This window comes from Sparus aurata, chromosome 4 (genome assembly GCF_900880675.1).
Source record: "Sparus aurata chromosome 4, fSpaAur1.1, whole genome shotgun sequence".
Lineage (NCBI taxonomy): Eukaryota > Metazoa > Chordata > Actinopteri > Spariformes > Sparidae > Sparus > Sparus aurata.
In genome coordinates this window covers 18,587,326-18,614,517 of record NC_044190.1, presented here as the reverse complement: position 1 = coordinate 18,614,517, position 27,192 = coordinate 18,587,326, and the positions used below count along the sequence as shown (strand labels likewise).

General features: G+C 41.7%; 1 protein-coding gene across 12 annotated transcripts in view; it reads right to left on the bottom strand.

The window, feature by feature from the left end:
- Positions 1 to 27,192, bottom strand: part of baz2ba (bromodomain adjacent to zinc finger domain, 2Ba) — a 69,876-nt gene that overhangs the window by 10,810 nt on the left and 31,874 nt on the right. For 2 of the 12 annotated variants that reach the window (XM_030413386.1, XM_030413376.1), the window contains exons 3-23: positions 22,131 to 22,319; positions 17,507 to 17,698; positions 17,252 to 17,413; positions 16,443 to 16,639; positions 16,051 to 16,251; positions 14,589 to 15,194; positions 11,868 to 12,636; positions 11,165 to 11,434; positions 9,885 to 9,945; positions 9,614 to 9,722; positions 8,749 to 8,850; positions 7,976 to 8,198; positions 6,929 to 7,021; positions 5,583 to 5,644; positions 5,240 to 5,305; positions 4,470 to 4,535; positions 4,164 to 4,208; positions 3,804 to 3,830; positions 1,838 to 1,903; positions 1,357 to 1,497; positions 490 to 744 (exon numbers count right to left, since the gene is read on the bottom strand). In XM_030413386.1, coding sequence (XP_030269246.1) covers positions 490 to 744; positions 1,357 to 1,497; positions 1,838 to 1,903; positions 3,804 to 3,830; positions 4,164 to 4,208; positions 4,470 to 4,535; positions 5,240 to 5,305; positions 5,583 to 5,644; positions 6,929 to 7,021; positions 7,976 to 8,198; positions 8,749 to 8,850; positions 9,614 to 9,722; positions 9,885 to 9,945; positions 11,165 to 11,434; positions 11,868 to 12,636; positions 14,589 to 15,194; positions 16,051 to 16,251; positions 16,443 to 16,639; positions 17,252 to 17,413; positions 17,507 to 17,698; positions 22,131 to 22,317 — 3,900 coding nt within the window. In that variant the 5' untranslated portion in view covers positions 22,318 to 22,319. Of the gene's footprint in view, positions 1 to 489; positions 745 to 1,356; positions 1,498 to 1,837; positions 1,904 to 3,797; positions 3,831 to 4,163; positions 4,209 to 4,469; positions 4,536 to 5,239; positions 5,306 to 5,582; positions 5,645 to 6,928; positions 7,022 to 7,975; positions 8,199 to 8,748; positions 8,851 to 9,613; positions 9,723 to 9,884; positions 9,946 to 11,164; positions 11,435 to 11,867; positions 12,637 to 14,588; positions 15,195 to 16,050; positions 16,252 to 16,442; positions 16,640 to 17,251; positions 17,414 to 17,506; positions 17,699 to 22,130; positions 22,320 to 27,192 lie in introns of those variants that run through there. The other 10 variants (XM_030413375.1, XM_030413380.1, XM_030413377.1 and 7 more) reach the window with 6 other exon arrangements.

Genomic DNA, 27,192 nt, shown 5'->3' with positions numbered 1-27,192 from the left:
TATCACTATAGACAAAACCATCTTATACACAGTTCTCCATTCAACAATTGCTTTAGACAATATATAACAGTACTAATTAACTTTATGGAATAGACTACCGTCTCTTATATCATCTGATCCAATATTCAGCATTTTTTCTGGTTATCAAAATCAGTGTTTTTGTTCTATTCATTTCAATGGCAGATACAATAAATTCATTTTAAAATGTGCTACTTTGGCTCTGATGCAGCATACAATCTGGAAAGTCTCTAAAGTTTTTCGCATAAATGTAGTGGAGTAAAAAGTACAATGTTTGCCTCCAAAATGTAGGGGAGTATAAGTACAAGGTAGCAGAAAATCAAAACACCCAAGTAAAGTTCAAGTACCTCAAATTCAATATTAAATAAATTAAATTAGTTACATCCAACTTCTGACTAAGACTACCAGATAGAGCAATCAGTGCCATATTTTTATCTCAGGTATAATACATGACTTAATGAACAAGCTCACCTTTTGTCCAGGTGGCAAACCAGGATCACAGACTGCCAGAGACAGCAGTTTGACCAGAAGGTCTTGGACGTGTCCCATGCTGTCCCCAACATTGAGCAAGCCCTCCTGTAACATTCCCAGGGTGGGCACATCCGCATTCAAATCGAGACCCAAAACCTTCCCGAAGCCACGCAGGAACTGCATCAGCATCAGGCAGTCGGAAACAGCACGTCCTGGTAGGATGAGTCCAGGAATCCTTGAGAATTCAGGGAGAGGCTAGACAAAGGAAAATGGGTAAATTAATTATTGTTTCATGTATGTATTGGTTGTTTTGTGGTGAGAGAAATACATTAGATCCATTCTGATCTACAGGCAGGTGTGAATTATACAAACAGGGAAATGGGAGGAGAGCTGTCATTTCATCTCACATCTCCTGACTGTTATCAAGATGGTGCTTTACCAGTTTAAAGTAATGACTTCTAATCTTTTATAAATAAATTCACCATTAAGCAGTACTCTCCTTTGACCACCTGGGGGCACACACTTCCATATATAAAAGTGTTCAACACCATGAGGTCCAATAGCACTCACTGACCCCCAAGAAAAGGCTCATCTTAATAATAATATTAATAATTACAACAACAACAATAATAACAACAACAATAACAATAACAATAATAATAATAATAATGATAATAATAATAATAATAATAATAATGATAATACCAAGAAGCATACAGTACGATGATATGTCACATTTAGCAGCATTTAAACAAGGTAAACTGACTCTCCTTTTGTATCACAGTGTGTATGGATTAAAACCTCCAATTTTTTTGTGATCAACTTAACATTCACAGCACTGACCGGATGAGGTACTATCTCAACTACCTTATGATCAGACAGACACATGTCTTCATTTGGCTTCTTCAGCTCCCTTGCTATCTCCAGCTCCAGCCTCCGTTGCTCCAGTTTACGCTCTTTGTTCAGGCGCTTCTCATCCCTTTTCTCCTGCCGCAAGCGCTCTCGCTCCTAGAGAGTCCAAAATTCAAGGGAGCATTAGGGAAGCAAAGTGTATGTGTGTGTGTGTATTTGTGTGCATGTGTGTGTAAAAACAGACAAGACGGTTTACTTGACTTTGCTGAGCAGTATTAGAATTCAGCCTAATGCTGCTGTGCATTCAAAGGAAAAGTGCTTGAGGGCCAGAATCTTTTGACTTGGTAAGTGTGTAGGAAAAAAATGAATGGGGGGAAAGAGCGCACAAAAAGGAGAGAAAGCGGGAATCCATCCAGGGAATAATGACTTAGGCTCCTTTTTATCGAGTGGACTGTGTGTGTGTATTCCTGCATTTATTTGTGTGCATATGGACTACCTCTGCTTTCTTGCGAGCCTCAACAGCCTTCATCAGCATTACATGTTGCCTCCTCCTCTCCCTCTCCTAGAGTGGCAGAAAACAGAGGCACATTAACAAGCACACATTGTGCATACGACACTCAAGGTCGACTTTGTGAAGCATGTATTAATGTGAAATTGTGATGCACAGACTTCAATAGAGGCACCATACTTGAACAAACACAAAATGATGCTTCACATGTATACACTTTCACATGTATGGTGGAAGCATAAGTGAAGAGTACAGTAGTACAATGACAACCAAAAAGCAACACATAGATGCGATACAAAGTAGATGTGATGACAGGCTCAAAAAAGAGAAGCAGCTGGGATCGGTGACGGCGCCTCTAAACTAAAGCTGACACAACAAAAGCAACAAAATGCTGGTTGCCAGAAGTCTTCTGATATGCCGCATTGGTGTTACAATCAAAATAATAAATACATGAGTCGATGCTAATGTTCATTTGACACATCATTCTCATAATATTTGGTGAGGGGACGACAAATAAAATGGATGGTAAAGGATAGCTTCAAACAGAGCAGTTCCACGTCAGTGGGTTTGGCAGTTTAAGTATTAGCACACTATGCGACTGCTGCTGAGGATGAGACATCTATGTTGTTCTTTGGTGCATGATACACAGTCTACTGCAAAAGGGCACAGGAATCACCGGTGACTGACTATCATTTCATTTGATCTCTTTAGGTTTCCCGCTCCACCATATCAGGCTGTCATTCCCTCTGTGATCCACCAGAAAGACACAATTGCTACTATTAGAGCTTGCCAAGGACATTTCCAGCACATAGTGACTAAAATGTGCTGTTTGGGAGGATTGTTTTGTCAGGCTAGATGCCAAGCACACTGCTACAATATTTCTATGTCCTTCTTGGTTTGATTTATCAACAAATGGAAAACTTCAAAAAGGACAACTTCAAAAAGGACATAAAGCCTTTGGCATTTTGCTTTTTTCTAGCTTTCCAATTCATCAAAAACATTAAAATGTGTTGAGGGACACTATGATAACAAACTAGAATAAATCAAAAGCAATACAATTGCATGTGACAACCAGTAATACCAGGATTATTTCATGTATCTCAATTTGCCCCCCTTCATTGTGCTCGGAGTGAAGAGTACGAAGGTACGACAACGGGCTCAGAGTCCACTGTGAAACAGATAGGCAGACCTGTGGATTCAGCTGCGACTGTGTATGAGTGAGAAGGGCTACAAGCAAGACAGCCAGGCCAAAATAAAATGCTACGCAGAACCATGTTTGTCCCCATGGTGGAATTGATTATATTTCTGTTCTATCCGGTCTATTTTCAAGCATTACTTCTGCTGTACCCTCGCCAAACTGTGGATGTGTTGGGTGAATCTGATTTGAAGTATCTCCACCGTAAAGACAAAATGATTCTCAGTAGCCGATTTCATTCTTTGTGCAGAGTACAGAAACAGTGAATGACAGAGAGGCTGGGATGGGGCAGGTTAAAGTCCAGCACTCTGTGGACTGCAGAACAGATGCACGGACGAACAGACACAAGCTCAATGTCTGCGCCGAAAATCGTCAAGCACTCATGGGTAACACAGGCTACTCCAATACAACAGTTAGACAATGTATGTGATGGATGGAAACTCCTCGAGTGCACTTTCATACGGTGAGTGTGGATTGGCTAGTAGTCTTTGCAATGCATTCTGAGTAGAAGGGGGGAAGGACGGGGGAGGGGGACAGAAGCTGCCTGGCCACCGTGACAGGGTCAGTTGTCCCTCAGGACGAGCAGATGGAGGCAGCATACTGACTCTTTTTCTCTTTTGTTGGTTTTGCTGGGAAGCCATGCAGAAGAATGTAGTATGACAGCAGCCAGTGCTACACTTAATGCATTGCTATGACAACCATAACACAACCAGTTACACGATGCAGGTGTTAGATGTACAAAAATAAACATACCCATACCATATCTAGTCTATGCCTCTCCAACTCCTGGCAGAGAGAGTTGGCAAAATATTATGGAACAGAAGTGATATCCAACACCAATAAGCATGGGGTTTAATAATAAAGAGAAACACTGAATGTTTGCTAACTAACCACATTTATATACACTCACACATGCCTGTATTTAAATGCACATAGATGCACAAATACACTCACACTTACACTTAGACTCACACTTGCTCTCTCTCTCTTTCTCTCTCTCTCTCACACACACACTCACACACCTGCACATTCCTACTCAAGTGAAGTCTTGGGTAAATAGCTGTATTCAGCAGTAACTATAACGTTCAAGAGGCTGAGCAAGTTGTAGTGAGTGCCTACCTGGTGTTTGAGAATCTCCGCCTGCTGTCTCCTCAACTCTTTCTCCTTGAAAGGCAAGAAAAGAGAAGATGAGGGAAAAATCAATATACTTCCATTGTGCCAATATTACGAAAATCACTACGGACTGATGGAATTTCAGCCCCTTTCAAAGGGCCGTTCTAATCTTATTGCCAGCTGCTTCTTAAATGGAACAAGGTCCTCGTCATAGTATATGTGAAATAATTTAATCCATGTGAATTTAGATTAAAAAGACACATGTGTATGAATATTTATAGCAAGGGTTTTATTTAAAAATAGAAAACATACCTTTATGCGTTTTTCAGCCTCCAATATTTTGGCATTGGCGGCTTCTTGCTTCTTTCTCCGTTTGGCCTATGAATAAAAATTAAGGTCAAGAATCACACAGACAGACATATATCAATCAGTCTTGGGTGAGGGCTTCGCTGCACTTTAACTGATTGTTTGCAGTTTTCTGGTTTGAGCAAAGATTTTATGCCTCTGAATGCCAGTGAAATTTGTAAAACACAGCGAATGAATAATGTATCTCTTTAACACCTAATTGTGAATATGTTGAAGCCTCCCGTTAAGAGTGGCTTGTCAACCGTGTCAACTCAAAATTGATTTAGTCCTGCTAAAACACTTTGAAGCTCCTACTGTATAATTGTGTGCGCCTGCATATGTGTGTGTGCGACTGCTTGTGTGTGTGTGTGTGAGTTTGATGTTCATGCATCTTTGCATGTGTGTTTGTGCGTGTGGAAAAACAGCACCTTTTTTTTTCTCTCGACCCACTTATGCTAAACTGTTACTGTTGTCTGATGAAAAAAAGACTTTTCTGTCCAATTTAAATAAGGTCTGAAGAGGCAGCAACAGCCATTTTAATATTCAACAGCCGTCAACCAAGACCAATTTAGCATTAGTTCCATGTGGAATTATGCCTAAGAAGACGCAACTCCCTCCAATGCATGCTGCTGTTCAGTAATGAGCTTTAGGAAGATTAAAACACTATAGACTGAGGGGCTGAAGCTATCCAGGAATGTTCTGCTTAATCAGAGGTGCTGTTGGATCAGATTCTGTACCTCCAAAATTTGCTGCGCCCTGAGTTCCTTCTCCATCCGAATCTGCTGAATACGCTTGATCTTTTCCTGCAGAAAAAAACAACATAATCTCTTAATATTTTAGACATCGGAAAACATCCTGAGATAAAATCACTTTCTAACCACTCTACTCCAGTTGGGCTGGGAAAAAAGACAACAATAACTTCAGCAGGAGAAGTAAAGGATGGTAATTAAAAAGCTTTAAAGCATCACAAAATAAGCGTTCAGCATTTTCTGCAGCGAACACGGGGACTACGTGTGTCAGGACACTTAGATAAGGAGAAAAAAGATTTGTCAGCACACTCAGTATAAAAAGCAGACCCACCTGCTGCTTGAGAATCTTGATCTGCTCCTTCTGCTTCCTCCTCTCCTCCGCTGCCATGATAGCTACAAGAGTCAGGTCGGTGTTACATTAGTGTCGACAGAAATGACCTACAAAACTGCCCAACAAACTGTATTCGTATCTGAGAGAATTGCAGTTGGTAAGCGTTATTTATTCAGGAGGTCTCACTGAGATCGAGATGTATTTTAAACAAAAAAGGAGAACAATTCTGAGAACTGGATCACGACGCAGATGAGGCAGTCACGCTTAACAGTAATGAAACACTCAGACACACTCATTAAAACAATAAACATAATTAAAATAATAGCATATTCAATTTGGAATTGTCTTAGAGGTATGAGTGACTGTCTGCAAGTAAGGTACATAGAGAAAGAACATACACACAGAAATGTGTCTGACCCATGTTGTAAGCATCGATATCCATCGATATGTTTTAGACCACAGGTAGCACATCTAGCTACAACAAGGGAAATACACTTTCGTCTTAACGTTTTTAATCATAGTTTATGACCAACAGGGCAGCTTAGAAATTGGCAGATAGTTTTAAGGTCACCGTTTTCACCAAATTTGCGCAATTGATCTCATCTCATTTCCATTTTATAGGATCCTTTATCTCTACTTTACCAGTTTAAATGTATTGTTTATTGTTTATTATACATTTCAAAAGATTAGGGATACAAATTAACGATTACTTTCACTGGATCTCAATGAATCCATTGGTTGTTTGGTCTATAAAATGTCAGAAAAAGCTGAAAAATGTTGATCGGTGTTCACCAAAGGCTAGTTAAGAAATAATAAATTATACACATTTTAAAAGCTGGAATCAGATCTTTTTTTTTTTTTTAAACAATAGATTATTGTAATGGTTGGTGTATTATAAGAAAGTTAACAACTAATCTATGAATTGCTGCAGCTCTACAGAATAATATTTCTGGTTTGAGTTGTGAGTTTAGGTAAGAGTTAAGCACACAGCCCTGTCAATGTTTGTTGATTTGATTGTTTATCTTTGCTGCCGTGTATAGGAATAAAACAAATGCATAAGCATGATGTTTGAAACCAGCAGTGGCACGGCAGCAATAAAGATTAGAGCAGAAAGAAGATTAAAGCTTGTGCTGTTAGGCGATGAAAATAAATGTGTACATATATACAAACAAAGGCGATATAAGCAGTGTGAGTGTCTCCGGAGGCCCTGCTGCTGTTCTTCTTACATCACCCGTATAGATCAGAGTGCTTTGAAGTGACCAACTGACCAAACAAAAAAAAAACAATGCTTGCAAACTTGTTGCCCTGTGCTCCTAACCAAAAAACAGAAAAAGACTTGCGTTTACCTTGCTGTTTGCGAGCTTCTTTGGCTGCACGCGCCAGTGCCTGCTTTTCCAGTTTTCTCATCAGTTTCATTTGGGCGGCCTGTCGGGCAATTTCTGCACAGGTAACGGGACATTTCAGGATAGTATCTCAATGTTGTTATATGCTGATCAAGCACATTTGACTGAGATAATTCTTTTGGGCTTGTTAAAAAAAAAGCAAAAAAAAAAGCCATTTTTTGGTTATTAAATAATTTGTCCTAATTCTTGAATACTAAAAAAAGCACTATAACTCCATTCACAACAATTTTGGCTTGTCGAAAGATTCTGCTAAACGATATAGTGTCGTACGTATTATATTACATTACCTTTATTTAAAAAATCTATATACATTAAGAGGTTCAAAAGAATCTTCTTATTCAAAATGTCGAATTTGTCATTACTTAACTATGCCTTTACGATGTAGGCTGGCCTACCTTCTTGTTAAATGTATTGACCTGTTTTTATTAATACGTTTTAATGCTCTTGCTTATGAGACTTAATCAATGTAAACCAATTATGACCAGATGAGACTGAGACAGGATATTATTTAGTTTCTGTTTTTATTTTCTGTTTCATTGTCTAATACTCTTGCCTTTAAGACAAGCTGTGTCGACATGCTGACCTACTATGAACGGATGAGACTGAGGCAAGGTATTCATTTGTTTTCTTCAATATTCCTCCTTTTGTTTGTTCTGTTTGTATTTTCTCTTAACAATATGAAGATCCTATATCTTTAGCCTCATGTCAAGTAATAAAAAATAATTCAGAAAATAATATTTCTGCAAGGGTATAACTGATTATAATTACTGGCTATCTTAAAAGCAATTCATCTCAAAAAGTATCTCTGTCACTAGAGAGATGATCTTACAAACAAGCATGAATCAGAAAAGAAACCGCTCTCGAGATACTAAAAACATATTTAAAACAGCAACTCCTTCCTTGGCCTCTGCTTTCTGAATAAATGCTGGTTGATTAATGGTAACACACACTTATGACAAACACATTTCAGGGCTCATTTCCTCTGCTAACCTTGAGCCTCTAGTTTGCGCAGAAGTTTGACCTCACTGGGACTGGGGCCTTCGGGTACAAGGGGATCGCCCACATTGGGCGGCCGGCCCTTCCGCCGTCGGCTAGCTTTGGCACCGTCGCCTGCTGACTGACGGTCTGAATTAGGGGGGCGACCCCTACGACCTTCCATGGCCAAAATACGAGGAATTACCTCCTCTTCCTTCAACAGGCTCCACTGTAAACCCTAGAGATGGAGGGAAGTAACGATGGAGAGATTGGAAGGGGAAGCGAGAGATGAAACAGTGAACGACATGTTGACATTTTATGTGAATACAGGACAATTCAATCATTAGCTGGACTGATCTGAGTCTATTCATCAGGAGGTATGATACATTATTATATGTTCTACAAAAACAGTAAAAATCTGGCTAAACAATGCATTAAAAAAGATTTACTGATCTGTCATGTAGCATCTAGTTCTTTCTGGCCCCTCAGCACCAAGTATGTTCTCTATTCTGCTTCCAATAAGACATGTCTATTTTCTTTTTTATCTCTGTGTAACACACACATAACATGGCATATATCACTGGTCACCTGTGGAAGTAATGTCAGCTGATTATTACATTTATCCATGCACAGTGAGAGGTCTATGAACTAGGACTAGTGAGGGTTTTGGTTGATTCCTATCCATGCCCTGACAGTGACTGCTGCATGAAGCTTTGCCTGCCGCTAGATGAAAAAGATGAACAGGGATCAGGGAGAGGGAGAGACAGAGAGAGATGAAAGGCAGTCACCTGGGGTCCTTCTCTGGCTTCATAGAAGTCACCAACCCTTATCTTTGCACTGAAGCTAAAATTATCGCGCGTGATGCCACTTATTCCATTTCTGGATAGATACTACAGAAGAGAAAATAATAATGGCGTTGGTTTAGGCAGGGAAAAAAAATTGCGAAATTAGCGACATTGAAAAGCAACTGGAAAGGGACTAGATTGGAGGGAGTTAGGTTACAGTGAGCATCTGTGCAGTGCTACTAATCATTATAAAAGCCAGGGGACAAAAAAAGAGCAAAAGCTCTCAGGGGAGAAAAACGGTTCTGACCTTGGGGTGCACAATTCAGGCCCTTTCTTGTTTATCTGTGGCTTTTTACTGCCTTCTGAATGACTAGTAGTGAGTGAATGAGTACACATTTTTCTCTTTGGGCCACTATACTCAACGGCAGATCTGACGATTAGTGTAGTTGAGCTTTTGATGAAGCAAACAAAGATTACGCACTATAAAATGTTGTACAAATAGGGGCTGAGGCTGTGCATCCCAACACTAACCATTAATCATTTTATTAGGGGAAGGAGAGGTAAGAAAAGTGACAAAAGAAGTGGATCTAAGAAAATCATCTCTCACTATTAGGGTCACAGAAAGCGGGGTGGGGGTGGGGGTGGATTGCAGCCGGGGCAATAGCAGAGAAAACACACAACAAAACCTGATACACAAGCAGTTGTTTGAGCAATGTGGATGAGCAATAATCAGCAAAGATCTCCTTCATTAATCAATCTGAAATAATGATTCCCACTGTAACCCCTGTTACAAACTGCTCATCTGTATCCCTCAAAACATTTGCTTCAGCATCATTAACTAAACTGCAGCACTGTGAGGCCGCAGTACCTTCATCACATCTGGGTACTGCCTTAGTTTCTTGCCACACGGGGCATAGTAGGCCACCTCGCCCTGCGGTTTCCCCGCCATTGATTTGATTCTTGTTTCTCTCCTCCACCTGGGTATTTTGAGAATGAAGAAAAGAGCAGTGTTGTTCAGAAACACAGTGTGTGTTGTGCATTTGTGTCGTTGTGAGGATGTGATCATGAAAGTGAATTCAACACTCTCTGAAGTGAACTGCTTCATGAGAGCTTTCTTTTTCTCAGACTCTTGCACGTACCCCAACTCCAGAGGTATCATCAACTCCTTCTCATCCATCACCCTCTTCCTCTTCCCTAAGCCTGTGAGGAGACAGAGTTCAGCCATCAATTTTACAGCACAGCCTATGACTGGCAACCATACATATACAGTAGCAGCAGAGTCACAACACAACAGGTCATTCGGGTAAAAGGAAATGTAACTACATGATTGCATCATGAAACTTCCCCAGTTGATTGCATCAAAAAACATATTTATGAATTACATATTTTCTGGAAATGAATTTCTAAACATTTTTTAAAAAAATATTTAAAAAAAATTGGCTTTAATAGATATATATTGTAAAATTTCACCCTTTTTAAGACAAAACATGGTGAATAAAAGGGATTTTTAATTTTTTTAATAAAATACAATTTAGCCATGAATACTGTCCAGTTGATTACTTAGATTAAGACAATTATTTTTGGTAATACAAGTTTTGTTTTTTTTTTGTTTTTTTTATAATTTCAAGTCTAAATTTGCAAATGAGCAAATCTAATTGCGTCCATAGCAGACAATAAAAACAAAATAGCCCAAAATCCCCAAACTGACAAATGCATGAAAAAAAAGAAAAACATCTCCACACATAGTTTCTCCTTTTAATATAGACACAATTTTCTGGGTTGCCATATTCAATTCGGAATATAAACATATATATACATATCACATAATGCTAAGCCTCTATATATGTGATGAAAAAAATAAGCAGAAGAGGAAAAAAAAAACCTTATAATAGAAGAAAAACTGGAGTGTCTGCTTGAAACATTCTTGGCAAGCTACACATACGTCCTATTTTGTCTGATCTGAGTAATCTCTCACTGAAAGAAGGCGGAGATTAACCCGGTCACCATGCCAAACAAGTTGTCAGGGCTCTTAGGCATGTACCTACACGACTTCAGATCTATGGTTAGGTCATCACAACCAACTTCCTTCTTCCCTACCTCCCTTACAGTGACAATCACTTCTCAAAGTCATCTGAGGATGATGGGCCGTTCTTGCTTTGGTAAACAAAGCTAATGTTTCTGTACTGTATATGCCTGTGCTAGGAAATGAAACATCAGAATAGATGGGCAGAATATGCAGTAAAGGTCGCAATTTGTTTGGTTTGCATTTATTCAAAGTCTGTTCTTAAATTTCTAAAGTCATTTCCTTCTGCAGCACATCACAACCTTATTAAAAAAAAAATCTACTATGAGATCCTTTAAAAATCATCCTCCACCCCTCATTTTTCATTTTCTGTGAAAGGATTTTGAAACACATTACCTAATGGAGAGGCCAGGCTGTAAGAGGACGAGCCTGGAGAGCTGTGATAGGCCAAGGCACTGGAGCTGGTGACAATGGTGGGACTCTTGATGACCTGTAGGTTGAGAGGGGAGCAGCTGGTGGCGGTGTGATTGGTTGAGGTGTTCAGTAGTTCTTGGCCTTTGGTTAGCCTGCGGGGAGTCATTTCCTTCTTAGATGATCCAGACGGCAGCAGCTTTAACTCCTTCACTTTCTTCCCAGAGATGTCGCTGTCTGAGTTGCTGTCAGACTCTGAAATGGGAGTCCGGGACACAAAGCGGGTAAGGAGCTGATAGTTCAAAATGAATGAGGTATCAATTCAAAGGCAGTTTTAATGAGTCCATAACACAGAACGATAACCTTCCAATACGTTCAGTTATTTTCCAGGGAAATATAATGTATTGTTTATTCTTATCATTCATTTTTATGTTGTTCAGTTTCATCCTCTCAGTTGTTGAGGATTTTCTGTTCTTTTTTATATTTTTAGGGATTTCTAATTATTGACATTTGGTGATTTCAAGATATTTTTCACAATGTGGACCTTTTCAGACCGGACAATTAATTAAAAAAGGATTAAAAGTGTAATCAGTTATTAAAATAACTGTTAGTTTCAGCGGTGATATAAAACATTTTTCGTCAGCTCATTATTCAATTGTGAAATGTACTTTTACTAGAAAGTGCAAACCTGATAGACTATCATCTGAGTCCTCCTCATCATCCTCCTCCTCCTCCTCCTCCTCAAGGTCATCATCCTCATCATCATCATCATCTCCCGAGTCATCAGATTCCTTGTTAGCCGGGAGACCAGCTGTGGGGTTACACGTTCCAGGGATCCCCACTCCAGGAATTCCAACTCCAGGGATACTAACTCCAGGAATCCCAATCCCAGACTCTCCGCCACGAAACAAATCTACTAGAGACTGTACCAGGTGGTTCTGAGAGAAGCCCTTCCAGGCAGCTAAAGGGTCTGCTTGTCCCTGTCCTTGTCCCTGTCCCAGCCCTGGTGTCTGTCCTTTACCCTTCGGGGTCTTGTTCTTTCTGGGTCCATGGCCTGTGGCATGGGGTGAGGTAGTGGAGGGCTGTGACGGAGGCCCGGCTTGGGCAGGAGCTTGGGTCCTGCTCGCCCCTGTGCTCAGATTGACAGGCATCGACCCAGCGTCGGGGTCGCACTGAGGAGACTTGCCTTGAGAGGCAGAGTCTTTGCGAGGTTTGGTGATGAGGGCCAAAGGTGCGTCCTGAGTGGTGCTTTGGATGACTCCATTGGGGTGGTGGGGTTCAGGGAGCCCCAGCAGGGCACTCGAGAGGAAGAGGTTGGAGTGATTGTTCTGAGGCGGAGGAGGCGGAGCGGGTGGCAATGGCGATGAAGACAGAGACGTCCTCTTGGGAGACTTGTTTGGCCCCTGCTGCTGCTTCTTTAGCTCAGCTGGGAACGTCTGCCCTTGGGACATGAGAGTCTGGGAGTGAAGGAGGAGGAGAGAGGGAGAAAACAAGGAAAGGCAGGGAGTCGGTGGGGAGGGAGGGCAAGGGAACGGCAGAATGGGAGGAACAATGAAAGATTTAGAAAAAATTTGAAAAAAAATGGGACAAAGTAGAGTTGCTCTAGCTGTCAGTTTGCATCACTGTTGATTGTTTGAGCAGGTGACAAAACTACAATGCTGAACACTGGTACAGTTAACTGTGTCTAAGCCCTTTTCTGAGAAACAAAAAGAACATAAATGCAATAACCAAAGGCATTGTACTCAGCCAAGTTCACAAAAAGAGACACTGAGTATCTCTCTAAAATTGTAATTACTCGTCTGCACATTTGAAAAGCTCCGTCATCATTATTATCATGCAGCTGGGCATGTTTGCCTCTTTTACACTGATGATAAGTTTGGCTCAATATGTGTTTAAGCAAAGGCAGGTTAGACTTTAACATTGCACTTTCAACTGGATGTGATATGAAGTGAAACAAATCAATTTCACAGACCATGAAATACAGTAGCAGCGCTGAAACCACAGGGGGAATTTAGCTTGTTGTAAACTTCTCTATACTGGTGAAACAGGAGAGGGGAAATGATTTTCACAGAATAAGCTGATCTCAAAAGGTTTAGCTTATTGATTATAGTGCTATCATTCGTATTCCATCGCAGGAAAAGGGATTTGTGGAATAAAAGCAAAGAAAAATGTCAATTTTTATGCTATTTCATCTGGGCCGATTGAAAAACATGAATAATAGAATAGCAAGTGTGCAGACAGAGTGGTAATGAAAGTAAAAGCATTAACGCTATCAACAGGCTAATCTTTGCAGCTGTAAGCAAAACTGTCAAAACCTAAAACACCACGACAACACAAAGATCGTAGAGCTTAATGTGCTTTCTAATGAAAGGAAGTTTGAACTTGATACAATATATTTGGCCATCAGGTTAAACTACCAGCTGAGAGAGTGTGATGGACACTTAAATGCACAAGAGTAAGATGTCGGAGAGAAAAGAACTGACTAATAGCTCACACAATTAATCAAATAAGCTGGCACAGGAAAAAACTTTGGGGAAAAGCCCATAGTACTAAATTAACTGACACTAACAAAGCACCAAGCACTACAAGGCTGGAGGATATCAGTGAGAACTGGTTATAGAGTTCATATTTGGAACATCCCTATTGTTCATTACACATTACTGATTACAAATATAATGTGTAAAAATATTGTCATGAACAACAGCACACGATGACAAAATAATCACTTATTTGAAATTTCTTTCCTCTAACCAGGGTCAGCACAGAAACTCAAGACTGTCACGCCAAATATATGAACAGAAACATGTCTTGGTAATAGCTATTGGCACATCTAAATGTCTTCGATGTTTTGCTGTTTTTCCAAGTCAAATCCTTGTGCCCTACCAGTTTACTCAAACAACTCCCAAATCCTTAATCAACTACACAAAAAGAATATTCTCTTTGATGCCCAACTACATTAGTGAGACTTTAAGGCCATGTTGTAATTTTCAAGAGGCCCTTTGGAACATGTTTATCTCTGATTCAAAATCCCAGCCTCTTGTGAATGAGAAAATGAAACAGTCAATGTTGAGATTTCACTTTTAAATTGAGTCTGCAGTCTCACCACTTACAGTTCTGTAGCTGTCTGTGAGCTGATCTCATGTTCAATAAATGGTCTAAATGGCCATGAGATTAAACAAGGTGCTGGTTATGGCGTGGTAATGATGAAGAAAAAAGAGAGAAACTGCTAATCTAACTGCACACTCAGCTCCAGTGGATAAATTCATTACTGTCAATTTGTTTGGAATAACTTTGTTCACTTAAGCTGACTGCGCAGCTAAATGTATCCTGTCTACATCTCACTGCTTACTGTGTTTATGCAAACTACTGTGTGGCTATGGTAAAAAATGTTTTTATCAGGTTGGCTTACCTGTTTCAGTCTGAACTCATTGATCTGCGCGAGTGAAGCTTCCAGCTGTTTCCTTTTGTTGGCTTTGGCAGAGCCAGGAACAGAGTGCCGAGGTGGCTTCAGTGACTTCTTGGAGTTAGGAACAGATGAGGTCAAACCAAAAGGTTTGGGGGAGGTAGACGGCGGGAGAGTCGAACGGGGCGGAGAAGGGACGGAGAGAGGCTTCGGGGAGGAGCAGAGGGAGAGGGGCAGGTGCTGAGGGGAGGCGGAGGGCAGCAGTTTTGGAGGTTTGGGAGAAGCAGTGCTTGAGAGTGCCTTTGGAGATGTGGTGAGGGCTATAGGGGAAGAAGACGGTGAAGACTCCCTACGGGGCTGGGCGAGGAGTGCCAGGGGCTTTGAGTTGGCAGCCAGACCAGTGGACTGGATCACACTGAGGTGCTGCTGTGGCCCCTCTGTCCGGGACCTGGAGCTGTGTAGGGCCAGCGGCGAGGTTTGGGACAAGGCAGGAGGGGAGATAGAGCAAGGTAAGGGCATGAGGGTTGGGGGGTTGGGGGAGACCTTCTTGTCCTGGGGCTCCCCAGAGAGTGGTCTTTCAGTCTTTGCAGTTCCAGTGCTTGATGTCAAAACCTGCGAATGAAATTTAATGAAGAACTGTCACAATACAGGACAGAGAATTAATTCCTCATTTTAGTAACTAAAGGCACTGACATCAAGCTGCTTCTAGGGCTGAGTAGAAACGAATTACATGTAATATGTAGTTTGTATGTTGTCCCTGTGATCGCTTGTCTATGAGGTAAATTTTCCAGTCAGACCCAATGACCATGGCACTAGCTTGGAGTTGGTCCCCAGACACTGTATGTTGGCCACCCACTACTCCTTCAGAATGGGTTAATTGCAGAGAACTACATCCACAACTTTGTAATTTGTATGATTTTAATGTGAGTAGATCTTATAAATTGTCCAGATTACATTTGAATAGTTTCATTTTCAAGGATCATTTCATTACATTTTCTAACTATGTCTTTAAAATATGTCAATTTTAAAATGTTTCATTTATACTGACATTGAAAAATTAAGATATGTATTGTGTGGTACAAGAGCAACGTCCTACAAGCACCATTTAATAAAAACAAACATGAAAGAAACAGCATCCCACGTATTGCAGAATACACAGACTACAACTGTAGTACTGTTTTTTTTTAAAGGTAATTTGACTTTACTCTCTGTATGTATTGAATATGCAAAATGCATTTCATTTGCATTTTATATGAGATGTATGAAAGAGAAGACAAAACATTTGTGGAACTAATTTTTTTTGTGTCCTTTTTTAGATTGCTTTTTTAGTATTAGGTGCAAGGTGCGATTCAGAAGTAATCCAAAAGTAATCCAAAAGTAATCCAAAAGGAGACGGATCTAATTACAAATATCCTGGCAGCTTTTTTCAGATGACCAAAAACATATTTATTATCTACTTCTCTTTTACCTTTGTTTTCTTCTTTGTGTCTGATAATTCACTCTGTTTGTCTTCTTCCTCATCATCCTCATCGTCGTCATCATCGTCTTCATCATCCTCTGCTAGGTCTTCCAGATCGCTGCTGAGGGACCCGTCACTTGAGCTGTCGGAGGATGTGCCTGATTCACTGTTGCTTGCCACACAAGTGTCTGCCGGCTTCTTCCGTGGCTTCTGAGTTGAGAAAAAGAAAACTGCATTAATCAGCTTCACTGTATAATGCATAACTTGTGCATTCCACATGTCAATTTGAGTCGTTTCTATATTTATAGCCCAGAATGACAAATCCCATTTTGCCTTAAGGGCCTCACAATCTGCACGGATCGATTCAGATAAGTAAATACAAAAATATTCTCTGGACTGACCTTCTCTTTAGTTTTCTGGATCGGCTTTTCCGCCAACTCTGCCGGATTGTTCTGAGGGCTGCTACGATGACTGTTGGAACTGTCTGAATTTTTGGTTGGCTTGGTCGATGTCTGAACAGGAGCCGGACTCACAGAAAAGCTCCCTGATTGTGTGGTGGGAGGACAGACACCACTGCCATTCACTGCCCCGTTCACCCCTAGAAAACACAAAACAGATGTACTGTATCACTAATCAGCTCCATCTTTGCAGAGAACTTTGCTATGTGGGATAATGAAATATCTGGAACGAACTGCAGAATAAAAATATTGATTTATACATGTATCTCATCAAACATGCTGCCTGCGCGAGGCACAAGCCCAACATGAGTGGTTTACATAATAAAAGATAAATTAAAAGATACTGTGAAATTAAAAGAGTGCAAGAAACAGAGATTACGACAGGGAACACGAGAGAAAAAAGGAAGGAGAGGGAGGTTGACAGAATCACTAAGTGAGGGCTGAAAGTCATTAAATCTGTCTAGAAAAGAAGAAATCTCATCACGGGAAAAAGTGGATTTTGGTTGTGGAAGAAGGAGAGGAGACTGGAGAGAGGGAAATAGAGGTTAGGTTATTTATTTGCAGTGGATAGTGCCTTGAAGAAAAGCAATTAATATTCATATGTACATCTACACAACACATATGACAGGGCAATGCTGACGATTATATAGATATGATTAAGTTTAATTTAAAACAGATTGAAATCACCTGCTATTAGTCTATTATAATAAGCATTTTTATTGATAAATGAGTTATCCCAGTGGGCACTGTACCTTTAGGTGGGGTGTGGCTATTCTTGCCAGGCATCCTGATCTGAACAGGACTTGCGCTGTGGTTGGGCTGAATGTGAGGGGTGAAGAATGGAGGGAAGCCAATGAAAGAAGGGAGAAAGGCAGCAGCTCCCCGTCCATGGGCTTCAGCAGCCCGCCACCACTCTGTTAGTGAGGAGAGGAGAGGAGAGGAGAGGATTAAAGATTCTTTCCTCATTAGCCAAAGTGCTGCCCAAAACTCAAAAGTCCCCGTCTTACCAGAGAGGGCTCCTAGCTGGGGGTGGGCAGCCAGAGCAGCTGACATGCCCAGTGAACCCAGTCCTCCGAACTCAGGCCTGCCTGCTCCGGCAGTGTAAATGGCTCCGAAGGCTGGGTGGTTGACCAGAGGGAAGGCACTTGACAATGTGGAGCCAATGAAGGGCTGCTCTCCTGCTGCTCCAAACAGACGGCCTGAGATAAATCCAAACCAAGGAGGAAGTGTTGAAATGGTGTCAGATGTAATCCATAACAAATACTTGTGTATAACGACACACTGGCCAGTCATACAGAGCAACAAGTGGAGATATGTTCTCCACTTTTGACTGATTACATTTTCATAAACACATTATCTGTTCTTTAAAAGGATAAATGATGCTGTCTATAGGAATTTTCAACCTCTCCACTGAAAATTTTACACCTGCTTGAGTGATAATCAACTTTTGGCCTACCAGCCAAATCTGGCTAAGGTGTCGGGTCGCCCACCAACCATTTTCTAATTCCCAATGAAAATAAATTCATTCACACCGCTGAGCATTTTTTGTTTGTTTGTTTGTTTGTTTATACCAATTAGTAAAGGTTCAATATTATCCATTAGCTGACAGATGTGTAAATGTTGGATGATGGGTAAAATAGGGCTGTTAGCAGAGAATGCTGATTTTTACGTGATGCCTTTCAGGCGGTGCAAAATAAATGCAGGAGGATGAGACGATGAGCTATGTAGGGAAGACAACTATTAACTGAAAAGAAGGAAAAGTTACACCAAGATGAGGAAGTGTGTATGTCACACTGCAATGAATTATCTGTCATGCATGCCCAGTTAATTTGGTTAATAATTCAAGTTAATATGTCGGTTGATTGATTACATTGAAAATAAAGAATTCAAAGAAAGATGAGCTAAAGGCCTTTAAATGTTTATTAAATTTGTCTGATAATTTTCTTAATGCTCTTTTATAAACTGGCCCCTAGTCTGGCTCAGGGCTAAAGTTAAGTATCCCTGACCCACTTCTTCAACAGTAAGTAAGAGGCTGATTCAAATGAGAGGGTCTGACTTCTAAAAAATGCACATTTCTTGTTGATAGTATTTATAGTACCTATTGTTTCAAGATACTGTTTCAGTTTCACATACTGACTTAAGTCCTATATCACAGGAATAAAAGAATATTTCAATACAGGGGTTGATATTCAGTTCGAACTTGAGAGTCTAAAAATACTCAGCTGTAACTTGATTTTATTATCTGTACATGTTTAGCAAATCTTTTCATCCATAAAGTGCACATAAAGTGACATTAGTGTACAACTGGTGTGACAGTTGTTTATTGCACCTTTACCACAACTCATTGCCCTACAGTTAGCTTTGTGTATGTTTATTTGCGTAGACCGAGAACATTGTTCTTAAATTACCTCACTGAGCTCTTTTCATGTAAGGACCGTCAGTGTGTGAAAACTAAACTTAAACAGCTTTGAAGGTGTCGCTTCTTATCCACCTGACTATAGAAGAAATAAATACAGAACGACCGAATTCGTGTGAGAATTAACTTCAGATTTAGCTTTCACAGAGTGAACATTGCACCTAATTTTAAGAGGCAGCCGTACTGTTTCTTAGCATGACAGACTGACTATTTCTTCAGCATGACGCTTATGTCTATATAGTTGAACATTTACATTCAAATTACAGCCTTTTGCTATAATCCAATTTGAGCAGAGGGTACAACTATTTGTGTGTTGATAGTTCTTCAGTTTAGAGTTCTGTGACAAAGACTGGATGTTGTTGCTGAGAAAAAGAAGTGTGTGTATAAGGCGTGAAAAGCTAACCTCCTTCTCTCCTTTTGGCATTCAATTTCAGCACAGAAGAATACTTCATCAACATCATCATCGTCTAGCGTTTTCCTGAGCACAATCATTTCTGGCAGGGTCGACTGCCACGTATTACCTCCTCCCAGAGTCAGATGCAATTTGGTGTGAGCATATTTCATGCAAATTCAATTTCTATTCCAGAAAAAGGGAGAGCAAGCCTGCTTGATGCCTCCGCATAAGCCAGGTAATGCACATGCAAAAAAAAAGAAAAAGTGATGACTGAAGAAAAGGAAAGTGTTGTACACAGTGTGGATGAAAATGTCACACTACTATACACCTGCACACACCACAGAAATGTAAAACAGAGTGACACTGGAGCACTGTGTTTTCTGAACTAATGCAGTCTGGGATCTAATTATCCAGAGGGAGACACAGTAGGGCCAGTTATGTGTACTCTATACCAAAACACAGAGGTAGACTGTAAATGAACATGATGCTACAGATACATCTCAGAGTCTGTTTTTAAAGTGAGAATCAAACCGTTTGTGGTTATGTGGCGAGAAACAAAGCCGCGTCTGCATGCCGGCAGTGTGAGAGTATAGTCCTTTGTGTTGCCTTCAAGGCCCCTCTCTACCACCAGACAGCAAAATCTGCCTTTTGAATGTCATTAGAATATGCTGAATATGTAGAGGCCGCCTTGCCAGCGTCAGCTAGTGGATACGAAGATAAACGACTGCATTGCAACCCCCAGAAAGGCCAGCCACAGCATTCACTTATGCCTGGGGTGCCCACCTTCCCCCCCCCCCCCACACACACACACACACACACACACACATACACACCCTTTCCTTTCTAGGCATCTGCAAATGCCTTTTCAATATTAATGCAGGCTTCCAGAAGGCGAATAATTAAATCTAAAAATTTGAAGCGAGACAGAAGCACAGGAAAGACATACCTAGGATTACCTACTCTCTCTTCCTCTCTCAGTGTCTCTGTCTCTCTCTCTCGCTCCCTCGCCCTCTTTCTCATTCTGATTCAATCCTTCCTCCACTCTGACAAACTGCACCGCCTGCTTTTTTCATGTTTGGATGCTGCCGAAGGGGGATTAATTTGTTGTTTGTTGCAGTCAATCAAATTTCCACAGACAGATTTAAGTTAATTGCATCCGTGAGTTGATCCCTGAAGAAGAGAGTGCTACAAGCGCCGATCAGCTTTTATTCTCCGAGTGATATCCTCATCAATGACACACTCGTGCATGTGCGCGCGCACGCGCACGCGCACGCGCACGCACACGCACACACACACACACACACACACACACACAGAACCTGTGCTCATTTTTCAGTTTGTCAGATTTTCTTAAGTGTTATTGGCACATTGGCAAAGGACCTTGAATCAATGCCTGCACACTCTGTGATGACACTATATCTCGGCAATACGTAATTACTGATGTTACCTGCTTACACAATACACTTGACATATTCTCATTGTTCTGATTGGGAATGTTTTTTCTTTTAATTATGAGTCTTGGCGGTGGGAAAGCAACACCGAAGACTTGAACTCTCTTGGCTTTTTTGTGCATATGTATACTTGTTTGACATACAGTCCACACAATGTACAAGACATTGCATGAAATGAATAAGAATTGGCTCGCTTGATTCCCACAAAGCGCAGCAGAAGTTCAGAGCTAACAGCCTGCCTCTCAGCATTTCATTTGACGTTCAGTCCAAAATCGCTTATCTAGAAAATCTGAGCACACGTAATGGCACAGAGGGATAAGAGGGATGTATAATGCATAAGGAGGAGATGCTCCTAATGGCTTCTTCTTTGGGGCAACACCGAGGAGATGGAGGACAAAACAAGGGGCTTTATTTTGTTCTCTTCCTCTTCCCGTAACAGAGAGAAAAGACAACAATCATGAAGAAAGCTGGATACGTTATTCCCTGCTCTGTGCAATCTTGGTTTATGTGTGTGCTTATGTGTGTAAGTGTGTATGTCGGTGTGTGTGTGTGTGTAGTTGGCCTATGAAAAAACGGCAAGACATTAAGAAATGAGGAGAAAGAGAGTATGAGCAAATGATTCACTCACTCTCACAAGGGATATTTGAGAAACACACATTGATGCAAACACACACACACACACACACACACACACACACACACACACTCACACACACTAACACCAAATATACACACACTTCTCTTTGCCTAATGGCTTTGACCAATACATGGAAAGGAGTCTGGATGCCGGACAGGGCTGACTAGACACTGAGTGGCTGACAAATGTTAAATCATGCAGGCAGAGCCTCTCTCTCTGTCTCTCTCTCTCTCTCTCTCACTCTCACACACACACACACACACACACACACACACACACACACACACACACACACACACACACACACACACACGCATGCACAGTGTCGTGCTGAGCCTGACTCTGAGGCAGCTGGAGCCAGAGAGCTGAAGGTTGTCAGGAGACATGGCGAAGCATGTGTGTGTTTCTCACACAAAAGAGCCCCCTAATTGTTTGGGATTCATTAATGCAGCAGCTTTTCAATTGCAACCCAAGCTGTCAGGAAAAAAAAAAAATCTTTGTAGCTGGGAGAGAGGTGTATTCACACAGGCTGCAAAATAACTGTATAATTAATACCGGAGGAAACTCATTCTTCATGGTAAAGAAATGAGGAGGAGTGTGAATGCTATCAAGACATGAAGGTGACCATATTTGACATGTTTTTATGGTTACATAGAGACTGTTTGCAGTGTGTTCTGGTATTTTTCTGGTCTGGAGACAGAAGATTGACAGAAGGAGAAAAAGTGTTTCTTACCAGAGGTGCTGAGGGTGGATCCCAGTGCTGAGGGGCTCGGGGCCAGGCTGCTCTTAGAGTGGGGAGCTGGGGATGACGAAGAGGAAGAAGAGGAGGATGAGGAGGAGGAGGAAGAGGCCGCAGGGGAGGAGGTGCGAGCAGCAGACAGGGTGGGCGCAGGGGAGGCCAGCCGCTCTCCAGACTCCATATCTGTCAAACACAATCCAATCAGCAGGGTTACAATAGCAAAGCACACCCGCCCGTACACTCGCAAACACACGCACTTAGACACACACACACACACCAATGCATACTGTCGCACCTACACAGCACACACACATCTCCTGACACTTTTCCTTTCACATCTCACTTCCCCTGAACAATATTTCTATTTAGCCATGCTCACTGGTTCCCAGCCTCCATTGATTCTATATAGGGTCGGGAGGAGGATGGCATCTTCTCTGATAGAAGACAACAAAGCTAGTATTAAGCATACCAGTGCTTAGACAGGATAGTCACTTTTTTACCGTAGATCTTCTCAGTAAAGGGTTGAGGTGGGATGTTAGGACTGACAGAGGTTAGCAAAAGAACTCAGACACCAAATGGACAAATAACACATTTTTCACTTTTCTGTCATTCTCCCTCCCTCAGACACACACGGTGGTGTGCATGTACAAACAAACTCACACACACACACCTGTGTTTGACAACTAAGATCCTTTTACACGCCCTTGATAAAAAAGACTGTCATTTAAATTTAAGAGCTCTTTGAGGCCTTTAAAGACAACATTGCTCCCGGAGTCCTAACAGTCAGAAGTAGAACTAAATGGAGAGGCTTTTAGATGATGGGTGCATTAACCAACACGGTAGCTCTCCATTATCAGTCTCACACAGTCATCACGCCAGCCATTATCAACCAACCAACAACATAAACCCTCACAAGAAACATTTGGTCATTTGGCAGCCGAATATTTCACTTACATTTTTCAACTTTAAACCCATTTTGCTTACAAATGAGAACACAATGTGTCTGTGCCCACACAGCTGCTAACTTGTGCAGCTAAATAAATACAAAACAGTCTCAAAACACATGAATTTGTACACACACGCGTGAACGCACACTTCACACAATTCAACCCCCACTGCACACACACATACACAAAATCACCTCCCCTGTCTATCACATCAACCTGACTCTTTTTCTCTCTTCTCCTTTTCCATATCCCTCTGCCTGACACTAATCCTGGACTGAAAATCCCCTTCAAAAGCACAGTTTGCAGATTGTGTTTTACAGGCAGGCTTTGTTATTGTGTCATTACACATAAACAGTCTCTGCCTCCATCTCTCTTTCCTTCCCTCTCTCCTGCCACCCCTCCGCCACCCTCCCTCCCTCTCTCCTCTGCAGTGGGAGCAGAGCCACTGATTAAATCTCTGAGACAAAAGCTGCTATCCTCTGAATATCAAGTATCAGCCTTTCGCCAGGAGCAACACTGACAAGAGAGAGGGAGAGTGGGAGAGGGAGAGAGGGAGAGCGAGAGGCGAGGATGACAAGAAAACCTGCTGCAGTCCACGGGGAGGAGGCTGGTGTGCCATCGGACTTGGGCAGCCATGACTGCCACTGCTGCAGTGAAAAGACGGTGGTTGTGTAATTATGAGCAAGGTCAAAGGTCCTTCGAGCGGCCTCTCATGCGAGGTGACAAGATGTGGGTTAAAGAGCCAAATTATCAACCCGAATAGCAAATAAATGAACATTATATGTTAGCTAAACATTTTCTGGCTGAGTGAAGATGAGGAGTTTTATTGCAATCTTAACCAAAAACTGTTGCCTCTCTGCCACATTTTGTTGCATGAATGGCTGTCACACTCTGTGCTCCTTTCACTTCGGCTGTCACCCTTTAAATGTCAGGTTAGGGTGAAAAACAAACACGAATAAAGTCTTTCACAAGAGTTATTTTTCCGTGGTTACTCCTGACAAAAAATGTAAGTATCATTAGACGTGTGATGAAAATGGAGAGGAGCTGTGGCCCTTCATAATTATCATAATGCACATGAAAACAAAAGGCTCGTGTCTCCGAGGACGAGCAAGCTTATGTGGTGTCAGCTGGTAAGTGAAGCGGATCATTCCCTACCTTTTCATGGGGAAGGAAAAACAGAGGAAGAGAGGAGAGAAAAAGAGAGAGATTTAGACGGGGGAAAAGGGATAAGCAAGACAATGCGCTCTGATTTTGTTGTGGAGAAAAAGACAGAGGAACGAAAAAAAGTAGAGAAGATGAAGGACAGGCTGTAAACCATTCCTGTCGTTTCTCAATATCTGCACTTAATGTCTCGCCTTGTCAAAACGTGATGATGTGAACAGAATTGATTTCCCCTCTAACAAACAACAAAAACGCAATCCCTCCTTTGCAGAGGTGTAAAGCAGAGCTACCCTCCCCCTCATCTCCTCTCATCTCTCACAATCTCTCAAAGGGCCTCTTTCTGGGATAAGAGATGGAGAGAGAAAGGACAGCGGGGGAAAAAACGACTACGAGGCAAGTCCATCTTCTTCCGACAACTACAAACTGATCACTTAGAGCAATTAAATCTAATAACAATAATAAGATTGAGCTCAGCAATGTACCACCAAATGCACAGCCACAACAGTGATTGCAACAATAATGGAGCGCCAAGGTATTTAAGGATCCAATCCTGACTTAATTATGAGAAATTAAAATGGATTTAGCATCAGAATTAGCTTGATTTTATAGGTAATTAACAGCACACCACAGTGGCGGTATAAGGCAAGCATTATAATCTCCGTGAACGGCTAAATCAATTTGACTTGAACAACACCAACCAATCAACGCGGAGCGGTGCAACCAGAAACAGCAGGTCCCGCAGATGCAAGGAGAGGGAGAATTTATGCTAATGACTGAACTATGATTTATAAGATGTGTTCCAGCGCCGGATTCAGAGTCACGTCCACAAATACACCACAGCGCCCAGCTGTCAACGCATGCAGCTAATAGTGGCTGGATGCAACAGCCCTTCAGGAGATAGTGTAGCTATAAACAGCTCTGCGGTTTTATGATTGCATGTGGCCTTCATATAGGAGCCTTCACATGTCAGGATCATCTGAAAGGAGAGCAGAATTGTATAAAGGAGAGATGGAGTGCGTGCATTTGGTGGCAGTGGTGGTGTAATGGCCTGTGCTGCCTGGTATGTGGCCTTACATCACGCGTTTGTTTTGAGGCGTTGTATGTCTGTGTTGTGTGTATGTAATGGTGCTCGGTTACACGTGCAGCAGTTTTACAAACGCCTGCCAATACATGTGCCTATAGAAGTCTGTGTGTGTGTGTGTGTGTGTGTGGGTGTGTGTGTGTATGTGTGTGTTTGTGTGTGTGTGTGTCACAGCCTCAAACTATTCAACCCCCTGTGTGTCTCACTCCTGCCCCTTTTCCTCCTCGCCCCTTCAACACACACACGCACAAACACACACATACACACAGACACACTCGCACGCACACACACACACACACACACACACACACACACACACACACACACACAGTAACAGATGGCTGATACTAACTGAGATAATCCGCCAACAGAGTCATCAGCATGGATCAGTGGTAATCAGAGTGTGGACACAATGTCTCTTCTCCAGCCGTAATGGAAGGAGCGCCTGGCGCAAGAGAAGGGAAATGCATTATTCCCCATGATGCCCTGACCCCATTCAAAGACACACGGTGGCTCCCAGCTCTCTTTCTTTTTTCTCCTTACCGCAGCCGACAAAGACTGCCTCATCGCTGCTTCCGCAACATTCACTCTCTCCTCTGGATCCCTCGCTCCCCGCCTTTTATTGTGATCTGCAACTGTGTCAAACGCAGACCTCTATTTAACTGTGTCCTGCTCCGAGTAGCTAACGAGAGAAATGTCAACATAGCAAGTGTGTCACGATGAAGGTTGCTGGTGAGGAAGAGGATCAGAATGAGTAATCCACCATTAGCACTTCTTGTGAAATCACCCTCAGTTTTTTTTCTGTAAAACTCAAAACAAACATACTGACTTGTTTTTATATTAACATTTCCAGCAAATAAAGAAGAACTTTCTGAGAACTGATAATATCCACCAGTCCCTCTGGTGGTTAGCACGTGGCAAACCGTCACTCAGTTCTCAAGAAAACCCTTCTTAAGCACTACACATACACACACATACAGACATACACAAACAGACACACGTAGAAAGGTTTTTTCTGTTGCCCTTGTGATTGTTAAAGTGAGATCATTGATTCTGAATCAGCAGGAACATCTTGTATTTCTGCACACTGCGTTTGTTTGGACCTCTCATCTCTCTCTCTGTGTTTGCGTTATGTTCGTGTGGCTGGCTGTCTTTGCAGGCACGACATGTGCATATGGATGTGGATGTTTGTACTTTGCATGCTTGTTGGCAATGAACACTAACTGAGCAAGATCATCTTGCTTATAGCAGAGTGCACGCACAAGCTCGCTTGACCCCTTTTCTCCTCCCTTCACCCACCCCCACCCCCCATCCCTGCACACACACACACACACACACACACACCGTCAGCCAGGAAATGACATAACCAGGCGTCTTGGCAAAAAATTAAGTGACAACCTTTGTCCAGAGTCAAACATCAACTCAGAGAACATTTAAAGAGACAGCATGTCCTGAGTGATATCATGCTAAACCCAGTGGTTACAGAGTCTTGAAGGTCATAACAGCAATAGTATGATTGATTGTAGCTGTAGTTTGATCATTTGCTCCATAAATAAGTGAAAATTGCTCAAGATGATGTCATGGTTCTTTTGTCAAAAACCCAAAGAAAGTAAGGAATAAAGCAGCAAATCTTCCAAACTAAGAGGCTAGAACCGGGGAATGTTTGGTATCTTTAATTGAAAATGACTTTATTAATTGCCTGATCGTTCCAGCTCTATTTTAGTGGTGGTGTAATGGCCTGTGCTGCTTGTGTTATATCACTGCAGCACTTCATGACACTTTGGAGGAAAGAGTTTAATGAAGTACATTTTAAATTCATGAAATAAAAAAATCTATACTGAATCAAGATATCAAATGGGATATTTGC